General features: G+C 53.8%; 1 protein-coding gene across 1 annotated transcript; it reads left to right on the top strand.

Moving 5' to 3' along the window:
• Positions 1 to 436: 436 nt before the first annotated feature.
• NTN5 (netrin 5) lies at positions 437 to 6,403 on the top strand (the record flags this gene model as incomplete). The annotated part of the gene is made up of 6 exons (XM_080643852.1): positions 437 to 1,067; positions 4,044 to 4,232; positions 4,346 to 4,495; positions 5,152 to 5,205; positions 5,421 to 5,501; positions 6,033 to 6,403. The coding sequence occupies 6 exons, from the start codon at positions 437 to 439 to the stop codon at positions 6,380 to 6,382; spliced, it is 1,455 nt and encodes a 484-aa protein (XP_080499978.1). The 3' UTR covers positions 6,383 to 6,403.
• Between the last annotated feature and the right edge of the window lie 9,610 nt (positions 6,404 to 16,013).

Raw genomic sequence — 16,013 nt, forward strand, 5'->3', positions numbered from 1 at the left:
CTGGCCCGTAGTCTAGCCCTTTGTCTTGGAGCTTCATCCATTTCTAAACGCCCATCCCCTGCCCAGCTCTGACCCACTACCCTGATCTGATGGCCTCCCTCAGGCTCACCACCTGCCCCCACCCCGTGCCCTATCCCCAGACCCCTACCCCCCGACACTGACAGATCTCTCTGGGGTGTTAAGCTACAGATTAGTTCAGGCAAAATTCTCGATTTTGCTTGCGTTCTTTCCCCTTTGGGTTGTGTAAACAGTAATTCTCCCCAGATGGAACTATTTTCCTCGCTTCGAGGCAGCCGGGAGGGGCTCGGGCAGGGCTGGCTGGAATGCTGGGGTCTCGGGGGCCTGAGGGAGCTGGTGGAGGCTGACACTTGAGGACAGCCCCAGGCTCTCAGCCTGGCCCCTCCTGTCCTTCCCAGGTACTTGCCCTGCTGAGACCATGTCCGTGACCTTCGCCCTCTTGCTCCTCCTGAGCCAGGCCACCTCAGACCCATGCTACCACCCGGGGGGCCGGCCCCGCTTCTGCCTCCCACCCGTGACCCAGCTGGCTGGCGTGGCGGCCTCCTGTCCCCAGGCCTGCACCCTCTCCACAGGGGCCGAGGCGGGCAGCAGGGCCACCTGCAATGGCAGTCTGACCCTGGCCCTGGGGGGCTCCTTCCTCCTGGCGTCCGTCAGCCTGCGCTTCTGCACCCCAGGACCCCCAGCCCTGGTCCTGTCGGCCGCCTGGGCCACGGGAGGCCCCTGGAGATCGCTGTGGCGCAGACCCGCCTGGCCTGGCGCCTTGGGGGGCCCCGAAAAAGTGACCTTCCGTGCCCCACCAGGCTCTAAGGCCAGCGTGGTGGCCAGTCACCTCCGAGTGGAGTTTGGGGGCCGGGCAGGGCTGGCAGCAGCTGGAGTGAAAGGACGCTGCCAGTGCCACGGCCACGCCGCCCGCTGCGCCGCCCGTGCCCGGCCCCCCCGCTGCCGCTGCCGCCACCACACCACCGGCCCGGGGTGCGAGAGCTGCCGCCCATCCCACCGAGACTGGCCCTGGCGGCCTGCCACACCCTGGCACCCCCACCCTTGCCTACGTGAGTCCTGGGCCCGCTCTCCCCAACCTCACCCACCACCAGGCCCTCGGTCCCTTGTCCCTAAGGGGCAGGATGCTCTCCCACCCCAGAGCTGCCTGCTCCTTGCTTCTCCCCTCACTGTTCTCCAGCTGGGGCTCCCCTCTTCACCTCCCCCCACAGCCTCCCACTGCCTGCCCTGCTTCTCTGCTGCCCAGACTTCCAGCTGCCTACCTGCCCATTAGGGGGTTCCTGCTCTCCCTCACACTCGTCACAATGATAACGAGAATGACACGAATAACATCTTTTGAGCACCCAGCCCAGGGCCTGGCTTGCTGCAGGGGCTCCGATTACACCGATTGCCAGGTTATAGGAACAGGGCACTGGCCCTTCCCTGACTCATTCATTATGCAGCCATCAATGTGCCAGGCAGGCCCATCTTACAGACGAGGAGACCGAGGCTAGAGTTGGGATGTCCTCTGCGCAAGGACACACAGCCAGTAAGTGGCTGGGCCAGAAGCTGGGCGGGGGCCTTGGCTTGTCCCTGCCAAGCTCCTGTCTGGCGCTGTCACACTCCGTGTCCCGGGCAGCAGACAGGGCTCCCTGCCCAGGCTCGCATTCCAGCTCCTCTGGTGTGATCCTCGCAAGTGACCTAACCTCTCTCTGCCTCCGTTTCCCCAAACCGAGGAAAGCGGGGGCAGTAACAGTATTTCCTTTATGGGCGGCAGTGAAACTTCGATGAGCTCATTAACATACAGGAAGTCCTTAGAGCAGGGGTGGGGAATGTCTGGCCCTCGGGCCATCTAAGGCCTGAGAAATCATTTGGCCTGGCCCTGCCAAGGTATTAGGGGTGAGTTAATTAAATGTTTGACCAACTATAGCAGGCTGATTTTTAAGTTGATAATTTTATATGGCTTGCGAATGATGTTATAAACATCCAAATGGCCCTTGGCAGAAAAAAGGGTCCCCACCCCTGCCTTAGAGTAAAGCCTCATGGGGTACCTGGCACAAAGGAAGAGCTTGTGGGGTCTCTGCCAATGTTGCCATCCCCCAGATACGGAGGCGAGGCCTGGCCCGCATCCATCACGTGCCCTAAGTCTCACTGCCAGCAAGGGCCGCCCCCAGCGCTCCCGTGGCAGGCCCAGGCCGGCCCAAGCTGGCCGCTCAGCGCCTTCTCCCGCCATGGTGCTCCCAGACGGCAGCTCTGAGTCTGGGCCCCTCCCTTCCCTGCAGAACCCCCTCCTCAGAGACAGCCCTCCTGCTCCTCCCACCTCCAGCTGGCAGCCCTTGCTAGCTGGTCTGGGTGTGCTTGTTACCAGGCCTGGGAGGTGACCCCGCTCCACTGAGAGATACACACACAGAGGCTCAGAGACACACACAAACACACACACTCCAGTTCTTTGCCCTTTTCACCCTCTATTTCTTCTCGCAATGACTGACTTACAGACCATCCATTGTTCTCAGCTCCCCACTCTATCCTCATCCTAACTGGGGTCCTGCTTGATCCTCTGCCCCCACCACCTCAGGGCCTCTGTTCAGTTGATCCATTCCCACCAGCCAGATCTGAGGGAGGGAGGGGCGACTAACATGGCCTGGGGGTGCAGCGGGGCTCGTCCTGGGCCTGGGAAGAACCTGGGAGCAGGGGGGAGGCTGTCCCTCTGCGAATCACCCCCCCCCCACACACACACACACACACCAGGCTGAGCTGGGCACCCCCCTCTGAACCTGAGTACGAGATCAACTGCTGTGATGGAGAAGGGTCCAGACAGGATGAGACTAACCCCTGTGGTGAAGCTGCAGGCTTTCAGGAAGTGGCGGCCTGAACCCCTTCCCCTGAGTTCTCCAGAGGGGAGAGAGGTGATGTGATCACTCTCCCGTGAGAAAGAATCCAAAGGTCGTCACTAATTACCTGATCACTGATTGAGATCCCCACGGAACAGGGCGGACACCAAGGCTCAGAGAGACAGAGTCATTTTCCCAAGAACACACCATACCCCAGCTCCCTGATGACCTTCCCACTCTTCCTCTGGCTCTCCGGACTTGCCAGCCCAGCCTCTCAAACCTCTTGGAGTCCACAACTCCTTCGATCTCTCCGAGGAGTGGTCCATGGACCCCCCCCACACACACACACACACATCAGCATCTCACTTTGGGATGCTTGCTAGAAGTACAGATCCCTGGGCCCAGCCGAAGCCCTGGGGGTGGAGTCTGTATTGTTCTTTTTCAACCCCCCCTCCCCCGCCCCGCCCCAGGAATTCTGATAAACAGTAAGATTTGAGAGCGACTGCCTTAGGACACCTGATCAGTGCTCCCGGGACAATGTCCACCGTCCTCACGGAATCCTGTGAAGACGTAAGAGCACAGACTCTGGAGCCCTGAGGCCTGGGTTCCAATCCTGCCTCTGACCGCCCCTTCGCTGAGGTACCTTGGGCAGGTGCCTTCACCTCTCCGTGCCTCAGTGTTCACATCTGTAAAATGGGGGTGATGATGGTGCCGGCCTCACAGAGCTGCCGTGAGAACGCCACACACCAGGCACTCAGCACCGGGCACCTGGCGCGCGGAAGCTCTAAACGGGCAGGTACATGCGGTGTGTCTGGCCCTGCGTTAAGCGCTTTATATCTATTAGGTTTCATTTAAACCGCATGAAGCAGATATTGTGTCATTTCACAGCAAAGGAAGCTGAGCTACAAAAAGGAGAAGTCATAGGCCCAAGGAACATGGACACAGGGGTCTGACTCCGTCGCCCACGCCCAGAGCCACCACTCTTTAAGCCCCCGGGTTTCACACCATTAGGGTTCATCGGTCCCCTTGGGCTTACCCGGCTCCCGTGCCCCCATTTTAAAGACGAGAATAAAGAGGTTCTGAGACCCAGGCTTAACCCGGTACCCCCAGGCCGTCTCTTTCATGTTGTAGCCTCAGTCGATTTCCTGAGGGCAGTGGGAGAAAACTGGGGACAGGGAACAGAAAGCCCGGGTCTGACAGGCCCCATCTCGCTCCCAGCCTGTTCCTGCAACCAGCACGCCCGCCGCTGCAGGTTCAACTCGGAGCTGTTCAGGCTGTCGGGAGGCCGCAGTGGCGGTGTCTGCGAGCGATGCCGCCACCACACAGCTGGGCGGCACTGCCACTACTGCCAGCCAGGGTTCTGGAGGGACCCCAGCCAGCCTATCACCAGCCGTAAGGCCTGTAGGGGTGAGTGCAGACCCAAGTCCCGCCTAGGTGGGTCTGAGGCAGGAGGGGCTGGGGAACGGAGAGGGAGCCTCTGGGGTCCAGACACCCACATCCTAGATCCTCTCTTCACACAGCCTGCCAGTGCCACCCTATTGGGGCGACAGGTGGCACCTGCAACCAGACCAGCGGGCAATGTTCCTGCAAGATAGGGGTCACTGGACTGACGTGCAGCCGCTGTGGCCCTGGCTACCAGCAGAGCCGCTCCCCCAGGATGCCCTGCCAGCGTGAGTCCGGAGGGGCCACCGTCCTGCGTGGGGTTGGAATGAGACATCACAGATCTCCAGTGGACGAGGATGACGAGGGCTGGGTCCTGGGATGGGAGCGAGAGGCAGGCGGCCGGACGCTGGCTTCCAGGGGAAGTGGGGACTGAAAGTCCAGTCTCCTCGGTCTCAGTCTCGGAGAGGAAAAGGCTGGGGGTCTGGACTCCTCCATTGGAGGGAGGCGGGGCTGGGGGTGCAGATTCCTGGGTCTGAAGGAAGAAGGGGCTGGGGCCCTAGCCGGTTTGGCTCAGTGGATAGAGCATCAACCTACAGACTAAATGGTCCCAGGTTCGATTCCGGTCAAGGGCACATGCCCAGGTTGTGGGCCCCGTCCCCAGTGGGAAGTGTGCAGGAGGCAACTAATCAATGATTCTCTCTCCTCATTGATGTTTCTGTCTCTCTCTCTCCCTCTTCCTTCCTCTCTGAAATCAATAAAAAATATATTAAAAAAAAAAAAAAAGAAGGGGCTGGGGACTGGACTCAGGTCTGGAGAGAAGGGCAAAGGGTGCTTGCCCTCTTATGCCTGAAGAGAACAGATGGACAGCTGGATTCCTATGGGGGGGGGCGGGGGAGAAGGGGGGCAGGAACCAAGGTTAAATTTCTCCTCCGGTCTCTCATAGGTATCCCGGAGGCAACAACCACCCTGGCGACAACCTCTAGTGCTTACAGCTCCGGTAAGACGCGCTGGTGTGGGGATCCCCACCAGCAAGAGGGACTGGGGATGGGCTGGTTGGGCTCCCGAATGGGGATACGGGGGTGGCCCACCGAGCTCAGTCCCAGGGTCTGAGCACCCCAGCTATCCATCAAGATGGAGTGAGGGGCTGGGCAGGGACAGAACGCTGTGGTCCCAGCCTCAGGAGCCCACTGCAGACAGCCTGACCCTCCCCAGACCCTCAGTGTCACAACTACTGCAATGTCTCGGACACCAGGGTACACATGAGCCTTCGGAGGTACTGCCAACAGGACTATGGTGAGTGATGGCGAGAAAAGGGCCTGCAGCCGCAGAGGTGCCCGGAGGACATGCCAGCCCCTTCCCTGGCCTTTTTCTCGTCCTCGGTGGGAAGGGTGTTAGACTCTGAAGCGCCCTTCCTGCTATAGGACCTAATGCGACAGAAGACAATTGGGGGGTAGGGGCAGTGGAAAGGAGTGTTCCCTCCCCCACTATGTCTCCTCTTTCCCTCTGTTCTTGGCCTTGTCAAGGTTCACTATCTCCTTCAGCCTGCCACATCTGAGAGAGGGTGGTGGCCTCCTCGGGGGCGAAAGGAGAACGGGGAACTGGTTGAATGGACCGGGCCCTTGCCTTGTCTTGCCTACCTCAGACCCTCTCCGCCTCCCTTCAGGGTCCCCTGTCTGAGCCTCAGCCCCACTCCCACAGAGACTCACCCTTCCAGATGTGATCCCGGAAGCCCACCCTCAGGTCCCAGGCCCTCCCCATCAGAACCGACCCACGGGACCCTGGAGGCTCCCCACCACCCAGGCCTGACATCTCTCCTCCCCTCAGTCCTCCACGCGCAGGTGCTGGCTGCGGAGGCGGCAGGCCAGGCCTGGCAGCGGCTGGCCCTGCACGTGCTGGCCGTGTACAGGCAGCGAGCGCGGGCCGTGCGCCGCGGCGGCCAGGAAGCCTGGGTGCCCGGCGCCGACCTCGCCTGCGGCTGCCTCCGCCTGCAGCCCGGCTCCCACTACCTGGTGCTGGGCAGCGCAGCGGGCGGCCCCGACCCCGCGCGCCTGGTCCTCGACCGTCACGGCCTCGCACTTCCCTGGAGGCCGCGCTGGGCCAGGCCGCTGCGGCGGCTGCAGCGGGAGGAGCGAGCAGGCGGCTGCCGCGCCCTGCCGCCTCCAACCCCGGCCTAGCGCCCGGACGAGGAGGCCTCGAAAGCCAACCAACGCGCTAGGAGGAGCCCACAAGCAGAGCCTTTTACCTCGACGGTGCGTCCCTGAGCCAATCAGACCTCGCGGTGCCCCTGACGTCACTGGCCTGCGCCAGCACCATGCAGGCGGGGAGGCCTGGTAACCAAAGGCAGCAAACTGCAAACGGGACCTTTGGTTCTCTGGCTGGACATTTGGCCCGAGTCCTTTGAAACTAGTCTCCTCAATAAAGTCTTAAGTCTTGAGGGATTTTGGCTACAGACCCCTGATCTGTGCCGGGAGGGTTTCTGAGCGGCAAATGAAGAAGACCTCGAGTAAATCGGCGGAGCCCATAGATGGCTACCGCTCCCTGAGAAAATGGCCAATCCAATGAAAGAGATGATGTGACGTCACTAAGTGCTAGGCAGATTGTGTTGCCCAATGATTGGGTAAAAGCGAGGGGGTGGGGACAGTGGCTGGAAAAGGCGGGAATATGTCTTTTCAGGATAGCAGTGCCAGATTTCCAGAAAGTTCCAGATTTAGGAACTTTCCATTCCAGAAGGATCTCAGGATGATTTCTGAGAAGGGAATAAAAAGACTTTTTGAATAAATATCCGACAGTGGTTCTGAGTGGGGTCCACCTAGTCTGGAAGCATGGCTTAAGGCCTTTCCCGAGAGAATAGCCAATTGCAAGCCACAGAGTAGTATGACATCATTTGGTGCTAAGCAGAATTCCATCCTACCCAACAACTGGGTACCTACAGGCCAGAGGGGTGGAGTTAAAAAGGCTGGACACAGTAGATACGATGGAATGGAAAGTTATCATGACCTAGGATCTTCTTTGCCACCCTGACCTCTGCCCCCTGCACTTAAAATCAACAACACAATTTCAGTTTGGGTGACCTTTGCAGGAAAGTCACTAAGAGAGTCCTTTGAGGACATCTCAGAGGAAGGGATATGACTTGAAGTCCATTTGGGCTTAGGGAACAACCCTGTTCCTTCTTTAGAGAAAGTGGCCTCTCAGCCAATGGGGAGCTAGGGTGAGCCATAGCGTTATAGAGAGATTGGGTCCTCCAGCAATAAATGTTCAGGGCATGCTCCTGATGAGACTGAAAAGGGCAGGACACAGCCTCCAGGAGGACGCTGACCCCCAAGCTACCAACAATATCCTATATCTGCGGGAGCTTGTGTCTGGCCTCCAGCTGGGTCGAGGTGGGGGCATCTCTGAAGCAGGAGTTAGGAGTCTTTGGCAGTTCCTAAGAACAGTTCTCTGTTCCAGAAAAATTCTATATTCCTTATCTTTGTCCTTTTCATCCTCTCTTGAAGCCAGTTCAATTGGACATTCACCCCACCACTCCACCCTCATGTGCAATCCATCAGCAAATCCTGTAATACTATCTACTAAATATGCTCAAATTCAATCGTTTTTACCATCTTCACTGCTACCACCTTGGTCCAAGTTACCAACTACCACTGCTCGCCTTCTTCACATGGAAGCCAGAGTGATGGCTTTAAAATCCAAGTCAGGCCCTAGCTGGTTTGGCTCAGTGGATAGAGCGTCAGCCTGCAAACTGAAAGGTCCCGGGTTCGATTCTGATCAAGGGCACATGCCTGGGTTGTGGGCTCGATCCCCAATGGGGGGAGTGCAGGAGGCAGCCCATCAATGATTCTCTCTCATCATTGATGTTTCTATCTCTCTATTCCTCTCCCTTCCTCTCTGAAATCAATAAAGAAATATATTAAAAAATAAATAAATAAATAAAATCCAAGTCAGGCCCTAGCTGGTTTGGCTCAGTGGATAGAGCGTCGGCCTACGAACTGAAAGGTCCTGGGTTCGATTCTGATCAAGGGCACATGCCTGGGTTGGGGGCTCAATCCCCAGTAGAGGGTGTGCAGGAGGCAGCCAATCAATAATTCTCTCTCATCGTTGATGTTTCTATCTCTCCCTCTCCCTTCCTCTCTGAAATCAATAAAAATATATATATTTTTAAATCCAAGTCAGATCATGCCACTATCATGCTCAAAACTCTTGAATGGCTTCCCATCTCTTTCAGAATAAAATCCAAAATCCTTGCCCTGCCCTACAAGGCCCTACATGGTCTATCCCAGGGGTCCTCAGACTTTTTAAACAGGAGACCAGTTCACTGTCCCTCAGACCATTGGAGGGCTGGACTATAGTTTAAAAAAAAAAAACTATGAACAAATTCCTATGCGCACTGTGGGCCCGGGACGAGTCGGCTGCTAAGCAGGACAGGCAGCGGCACCTAGCGGGCCAGATAAATGTCCTTGGCGGGCCGCATGTGGCCCGGGGGCCGTAGTTTGAGGACGCCTGGTCTATTCCCACTACATAACTGACCTTACCTCTTACATTTCCCTGCATTTACACCCCAGTAGCCACACTGGCCTACTTCCTGTTGTTTTAAAAAAATAAGCACATTCTGCCCCAGGACATTTGCACTTGTTCTCTCTTCCTGAGATGCACTTCCTCATATAACAATAAGCTAGTTCCCATACTTCATTGAAGCCCTCCATTAGTCAGATTAGGCTAACTCTGTTGGCTTGACACAATAAAAGTTGATTTCTTGCTCATGTACATGTCTCATGCAAGTTAGCTAGGGATAATTTTCCACAGTCATTCAAGGACCCAGACTGACAGGCATCTACTCTTGTCACTACAACCCATGGCATCCTTGATTACTGTGACAGGGAGAGAGAGAGAGCCCCGAATGGTCCCACACAAGAAATAAATGTTTTGCCCGGCCCCAATGGCTCAGTGGATTGAGTGTCGTCCTGTGCACCAAGGGGTCGCTGGTTTGATTCCAATCCAGGGCACGTGCCTGGGTTTCAGGCTTCATCCGCAGTAGGGAGTGTGCAGGAGGCAGCAGATTGATGTTTCTATCTCTCTCCCTCTCCCTTCCTCTCTCTCTAAAATCAATAAAAACATATTAAAATAAAATAAAATAGAAATAAATGTTTGGGCCCAGGAATGACTCTGGCCCTTCCACTCACAGCTCATTGGTCACAATTGATCACATGGTTCCATCCAATTGCATGAACATGAGGAAGTAGAATTCTCTTATGTGCCCAGGAAGAGAGAATTCTTCTTTGTCCTCACATCTTTCTTCCTTTCTTCCTTTCCTTTTTTTTTTAAGCCCAAGTTTATTTCTATTTAAAAATGCTCAAGAGCCCTGACTGGTTTGGCTCAGTGGATAGAGCGTTGGCCTGCGGACTGAAGGGTCCCGGGTTCGATTCCAGTCAAGGGCATGTACCTTGGTTGCGGGCACATCCCCAGTGGGAGGTGTGCAGGAGGCAGCTGATCGATGTTTCTCTCTCATCGATGTTTCTAACTCTCTGTCCCTCTCTCTTCCTCTCTGTAAAAAATCAATAAAATGTATTTTTTAAAAAATGCTCAAGAGACTTTAAAAAGGCCCAAAGGGCCCTAGCCGGTTTGGCTCAGTGGATAGATCGTCGGCCTGCGGACTGAAGGGTCCAGGTTCTATTCTGGCCAAGGGCATGTGCCTGGGTTGCGGGCTCAATCCCCAGTGGGGGGGCGTGCAGGAGGCAGCTGATCAATGATTCTATTTCTCTATCCCTCTCCCTTCCTCTCTAAAATCAATAAAAATATTTTTTTTTTAAAAAAAAGGCCCAAAGGCCCAGAAGCCCAAAGGCGTCCAGGTTTAATTTAAGATCATCCTGACTTGGTGTCCTTCCGTTTCTCCTTTTGTTAATGAGACACCTCGGTAATTCTAGTTGGATCATGGAGACATCTTGTGACTCCCAGTATCTGTCATAAATGGCCATCAGGTTATGAACGATGAGAAATGTAATACCAGAAACAATCACGGGACGTCTGCAGATTTTACTTGAATATCCTTTCTGAATTATTCTTTGCAAGCAGGCCCGTGATGATCAATTTGAGCAGGGGAGCTCATGACGAGTGTCACCCGCAAAGACTGGTATTAAATGCAGCTTCTTCAGAAGGAAACCAGCAAACGCCCTTCAGGATGACACAGCCTGTCCTCACATCTTTTTCTGACCACAGCTGGGAAAGGTTCTCTGCTTTCAAAGACCCATGTGATTAGATGGGACCCACCCTGATCATCCAGAACAATCTCCCCGTCTCAAGATCCTTCATCTTCATCACTTCTGCAAAGTCCCTTTTCCCATGTAAGGTAACACATTTACCAGTTCCAGTAATTAGAGTGTGGACATCTTTGGAGGCCATATTTTGTCACCACAACCGGGTATGGGTGAACACTAGAATTTTCCACTCCATGGCTCTGCTCAAATTTCACAGCATCAGAGACACCTACCCTGACCCCCATAACTAAATCATTCTCATTCCTTTGTCCTGCTTTATATCTTTTAGCACTTACCACCAGCTGATATATTAAACTAGAGGCCCAGTGCACAAAATCCGTGCACTTGGGGAGGGGGGAGCGTGGTCCCTCAGCCCAGCCTGGGCCCTCTTGCAATCCAGGAGCCCCCAGGGGATGTCCAACTGACAGCTTAGGCCCGCTCCCTGCAGGCCTAAGTTGGCAGCCGGACATCATTAGCACTGCAGGGGAGGCGGGAGAGGTTCCTGCCACTGCCGCTGGGCTCATCAGCCATGAGCCGGGCTTGTGGCTGAGCGGCACTGTGGGAGCACACTGACCAGCAGGGGGCAGCTCCTATGTTGAGCGTCTGCCCCCTGGTGGTCAGTGCGCATCATAGCGACCAACCATTCTGCCCGTCAGTTGATTTGCACATTAGCCTTTTGTTAATAGGGTAGTTGTCTTTTTTTTTTTTTTTTTTTAACCATTTCTCCATATCTTCCACTAGAATGTGAACTCCATGGGAGCAGGGGTTTTGTTTTGTTCATGGCTGTATCCCTGGTATCTGGAAAGGTGCATGACACACGGTATATGCATGACACACGGTATACGCATGACACATGGTATATGCATGACACATGGTATATGCATGACACATGGTATATGTTCAATAAATACTTATTGAAAAACATCCATGAATGGTCTAACTTGCAACCCAACTGAACTTGAAGTGATGCCTCAAACATCTGTAGTGTTAGGAGTCATAGTAAACCCCAAGCAACTGTGGCTTAAACAAGACAGAAATTTATTTCTCTCTTGCATGGTAGAGGTTTGAAGATAGTCAAGCCACCAAGCACTTACCAGCTTTCCTCTCCACCATCTTCAGAACGGTCCTTGTCCTCGTGGCCCACGATGGCAGATGGTGCTCCAGCCATCGTGTGTGTATCCATGCAGCAGAAGGAAGGAAGGAAAAGAAAAAGGCAAAAAGGCCCACACAGCTGATTTATAAGGATGTTTTCCAAAAGCAGCTACACAATCCCTCTGTGCTCATTGTCCAGAAGTTAGTCACATGACCAGACCTAGCTGCAAGAGAGGATGGAAACATGGCCTTCCATGTTGGGCTCTCGTAGACCCAGCTAATAGGGTGTTTTGATAACAAGGAAAGAGAAAAGAAAGGATATTTGGAAAAAATTGGGTACCGGGTTTATGTCAGACCCTCAACCAATCAGAACCCAGAATATACTACATCATGGGGTGCTAGGCAGAACAGTTTTGGCATTTGCAGGAAAAGAGAGGCTAAGATTGCAAGTAGTTGATGTTTGGCCGTGACATTCCATCGCATCTTCTGCTGCCCTAACCTTGGATTTGTGTCTGTTTTGTTCTGCGCTGTTACCATAGAGCCGAGAACATAATAGGTAATAAATGTTTGTTGAATAAATAGGCAGGTCTTACTATTATTCACATTATACAGATGAAGGAATTGAGGTCCCCAGGGGGACTCCACCTTGAGATGAGGGCAGGGATTCAAACCCTGGTGTGTTTGGCCAGAATTATTTTTTTTAAATATATTTTTTTATTGATTTCAGAGAGGAAGGGAGAGGGAGAGAGAGATAGAAACATCAATGATGAGAGAGAATCATCGATCGGCTGCCTCCTGCACGCCTCACACTGGGGATCCAGCCCGCAACCCCAGCATGTACCCTGACCAGAAATTGAACCTTAACCTTCTAATTCATAAGTCAATGCTCAATCACTGAGCCACGCCAGCCAAGCTTGGCCAGGATTCTTTTTTTTTTTTTTTAATATATTTTTTATTGTTGATAGTATTACAGATATCTCCCATTCTTCCCCCCCGCCACCTCCGTTGGCCAGAATTCGTAACCACTTCTTCAATGAATCAACTGGCTCAGAGAGGTGAGGAGTCAGCAACCATCACACAGCAAGAAGCTGGCTCTCAAACTTAGTTGTCTAGAGCTGAGTTGTCCAATACAGTAGCCCCATTTCAATTTAACTTAATTAAAATGAAATAAAATTTATTTTTTAAAAATATATTTTATTGATTTTTTACAGAGAGGAAGGGAGAGGGACAGAGAGTTAAAAACATCGATGAGAGAGAAACATCGATCAGCTGCCTCCTGCACACCTCCTACTGGGGATGTGACCGCAACCAAGGTGCATGCCCTTGACCGGAATCGAACCTGGGACCTTTCAGTCCGCAGGCTGACGCTCTATCCACTGAGCCAAACCGGTTAGGGCAAAATGAAATAAAATTTAAAATTTAGTTCCTCCGTCGCATTCGCCACATTCCAAGTGGCTGGCCATTAGCGGGCTGGTCAGAGTGATGCAGGACATTTCCACCACCGCAGGAGGCCTGTGTATGGCCCTGCTCTGGAGACCGTTTTCCCGAAGATCACAGACTCTGGAGCCAGACTGCCTGGGTTCAATCCCATCTCTCAGTTTGCTCATCTATAAAATGGGGATGATGATGATAATGACAGCGAGTAACCCACAGGCATATTGTGAGGGTTAAATGAGTTAATATGTGTATATCATGGGTTTAGAGCAGTGCCTGGTACAGAGTAAGAGCCATTTGAGTTTGTTGTTATTATTTAAACACACAGTGGCCACATCTCTGCCGGGAGAGCTCAGGGGGCTAGAACATAGGTGAAGAAAAGAAGGAAAGAGTGTAGCCGAAACCGGTTTGGCTCAGTGGATAGAGCGTCGGCCTGAGGACTGAAGGGTCCCGGGTTCGATTCCGGTCAAGGGCATGTACCTTGGTTGTGGGCACATCCCCAGTGGGGGGTGTGCAGGAGGCAACTGATCGATGTTTCTCTCTCATCGATGTTTCTAACTCTCTATCCCTCTCTCTTCCTCTCTGTAAAATATCAATAAAATATATTTAAAAAAAAAAAAAAAAAAAAAAAAAAAAAAAAAAAGAAGGAAAGAGTGTGGAAGAGGCCAAGAGGGGCTGTGGGAACCACCCAGGCCTGAACGGCCCTGGCCCTCCTGCCTCCCACCCAGGGGCTGGGAAGGTAGGAGATGAAAGTGAGGAGCAGGCAAGCCCCATATGTTCCTCATGACCCAAACTTTGTTCCCAGCACCCGAGACGAATAGGCGTGAAATCCACATCTGGGACCCACTTCCGGCCTGGCCATTCCCTCGGGCACCGAGCCCAGCCTGTCTGCACTATAACGGAGGTGGCACAGGTGGCTGCCTGGGCTCAGATGAGGCCCCTGCCCACCTCAGCCTCGCCGATGGCTTCCTGCAAGAGCCGACTCCCAGGTGCAGCCAAGCCTGAGAGTCATTTGTCCAGCAGAGAACTGGAAAGAGCCGTTAGAGGCAACCATTTCTGCAGAGGTCCCGAGGCCGAGGGGCCTGGTGTGGCAAAAGAGGAGAGACAGGGCTGGGAACCGGGGGTGTCCAGATCGGGGGGTGCCTCTAGGGCAGCTGTGGGCAAACTACGGCCCGCGGGCCGGATCCGGCTGTTCTATCCGGTTCTCTTGCTCTCCCCTCCGCTCCTTTACTTTGAATTTATATTAGTTCACACAAACACTCCATCCATGCTTTTGTTCCGGCCCTCCGGTCCAGTTTAAGAACCCATTGTGGCCCTCGAGTCAAAAAGTTTGCCCACCCCTGCCAGGGCCAGGCTGGGGGCCGGGGCTTTTCCTCAGGGGCACTGGGGAGCCATGGGAAGTCTCTGAGCAGGGGAGAGGCAGAGTCAGCTGTGTGAGAAAGTGATAGGGACAGCCATTGAGGTGGATCAGCTCACTGAAGAGCCCAGGGAAGGCCTTGAACCCAGCATGGAGGTCAGGTAACTCCCCTCAGAGCAAGTGACATCTGAGGCAGGCCTTGAAGGACAGGAGGAGAATTTGGTCATGCCTAGAAAGGCTTAGGAGGGGGAAACTTTGTCCAAGGGTGCTGGGAGCTATGGGGCAGCTATGACTAGGGAGAGGCAGGCTCAACTCTAGATGTATAAAGACCACTCTGGTCTGTGGAGGGAGCCTGGAGGGAGGGAGCCTGGAGGGGGAGTGAATTGTAGGTAGACCCTGTTTTTCCTGCCCTGTCAGTTCACCTGTCTCTCCCTTTCTTCTCTGGTTCCTTCATTGTCTCTGCCTTTGAGAAATTCCATGTTTTTCTTATTTTCTCCCATCCCTGTGGTTGGCTGCTGTAACAAATTACCACAAACGGTGTCGCTTAAAATAACAGACATTTATTCTCTCACGGTTCTGGAGGCCAGAAGTCCAAAGTCCAGGAGTTGGCAGGGCCACAGTCCGTCCGAAGGCCCCATGGGCCTCCGCACATCTTCCAGCTTCTGGTGACTCCTGGCATTCCTTGGCTTGTGGCCGCATCACCCAAACTGTCTTCACATCACTGTCTCTGTCTCGAATCCCCTTCTGCCTTTCTCTTCTGAGGACCCTTGTGACTGGATTTAGGGTCCACCTGGATAATGTAGGATGATCTCATGTCAAGATCATTAACTTAATTACATCTGCAAAGACCCTTTGCCAAATAAGGGCCATTTGCAGGTTATAGGTGGACATACCTTTTCGGGGAAGGTGGTATGCCCATTCAACCCACTACATCTCGGGCAAGGCACTTCCCGCTCTGAGCCCCAGTGTCCTGTCTGGATAACGGGGCTAATACTAGCCCCACCTCACAGGGCGGCTTTAAGGGTTGAAATGAAGCCTCTGAGTGTGTGGCACAGCCCTGGGATCTGGGAAACTCTGTCAGGGTGGCTGCCATTTTTTTTCTGGGTACTTAGAGCTGGGTACTTCTGTGGGTCTTTTTCTGCCACTTTCCCCACTTCTCTGCACATATGTCTCCATCATGTTCTCTCCGGATAGCCGTCTTTCCTGTTTTTCTTCCCTGCTCCGCCACTTCCTAAGTGTCGCCGGGTGGATCACCCATGACTTGGTTTCCTCATCTGTAAAATGGGATAACAGCCTCTGCGTCATGGGGCAGCTGTGGGGACTACCTGAGTGGCTCACAGCAATGCTCAGAGTTTGCCTGGGATGCAAAGGTGCTCACTGTTATTATTGGCATTGGCATTACCCTTGTTTCCTTTTCTTGCCTCTTTTCCCTGTCTCCACAGCGCCCTCTGTCGCTCGGACACATTTCTGCGTTTCTGAGTACCTGTCTCACCAACCTCAGGGGCCTTGAAAGGGCTGTCCCCGGCCCAGACTGGTGTGGCTCAGTGGATAGAGCGTTGGCCTGCGGACTGAAGGGTCCCAGGTTCGATTCCGGTCAAGGGCACGTGCCTGGGTTGCGGGCTCGATTCCCAGTGGATGGCGTGCAGGAGGCAGCCTATCAATGATTCTCTCTTC

This window comes from Plecotus auritus, assembly GCF_963455305.1.
Source record: "Plecotus auritus genome assembly, chromosome: 10".
Taxonomy (NCBI): Eukaryota; Metazoa; Chordata; class Mammalia; order Chiroptera; family Vespertilionidae; genus Plecotus; species Plecotus auritus.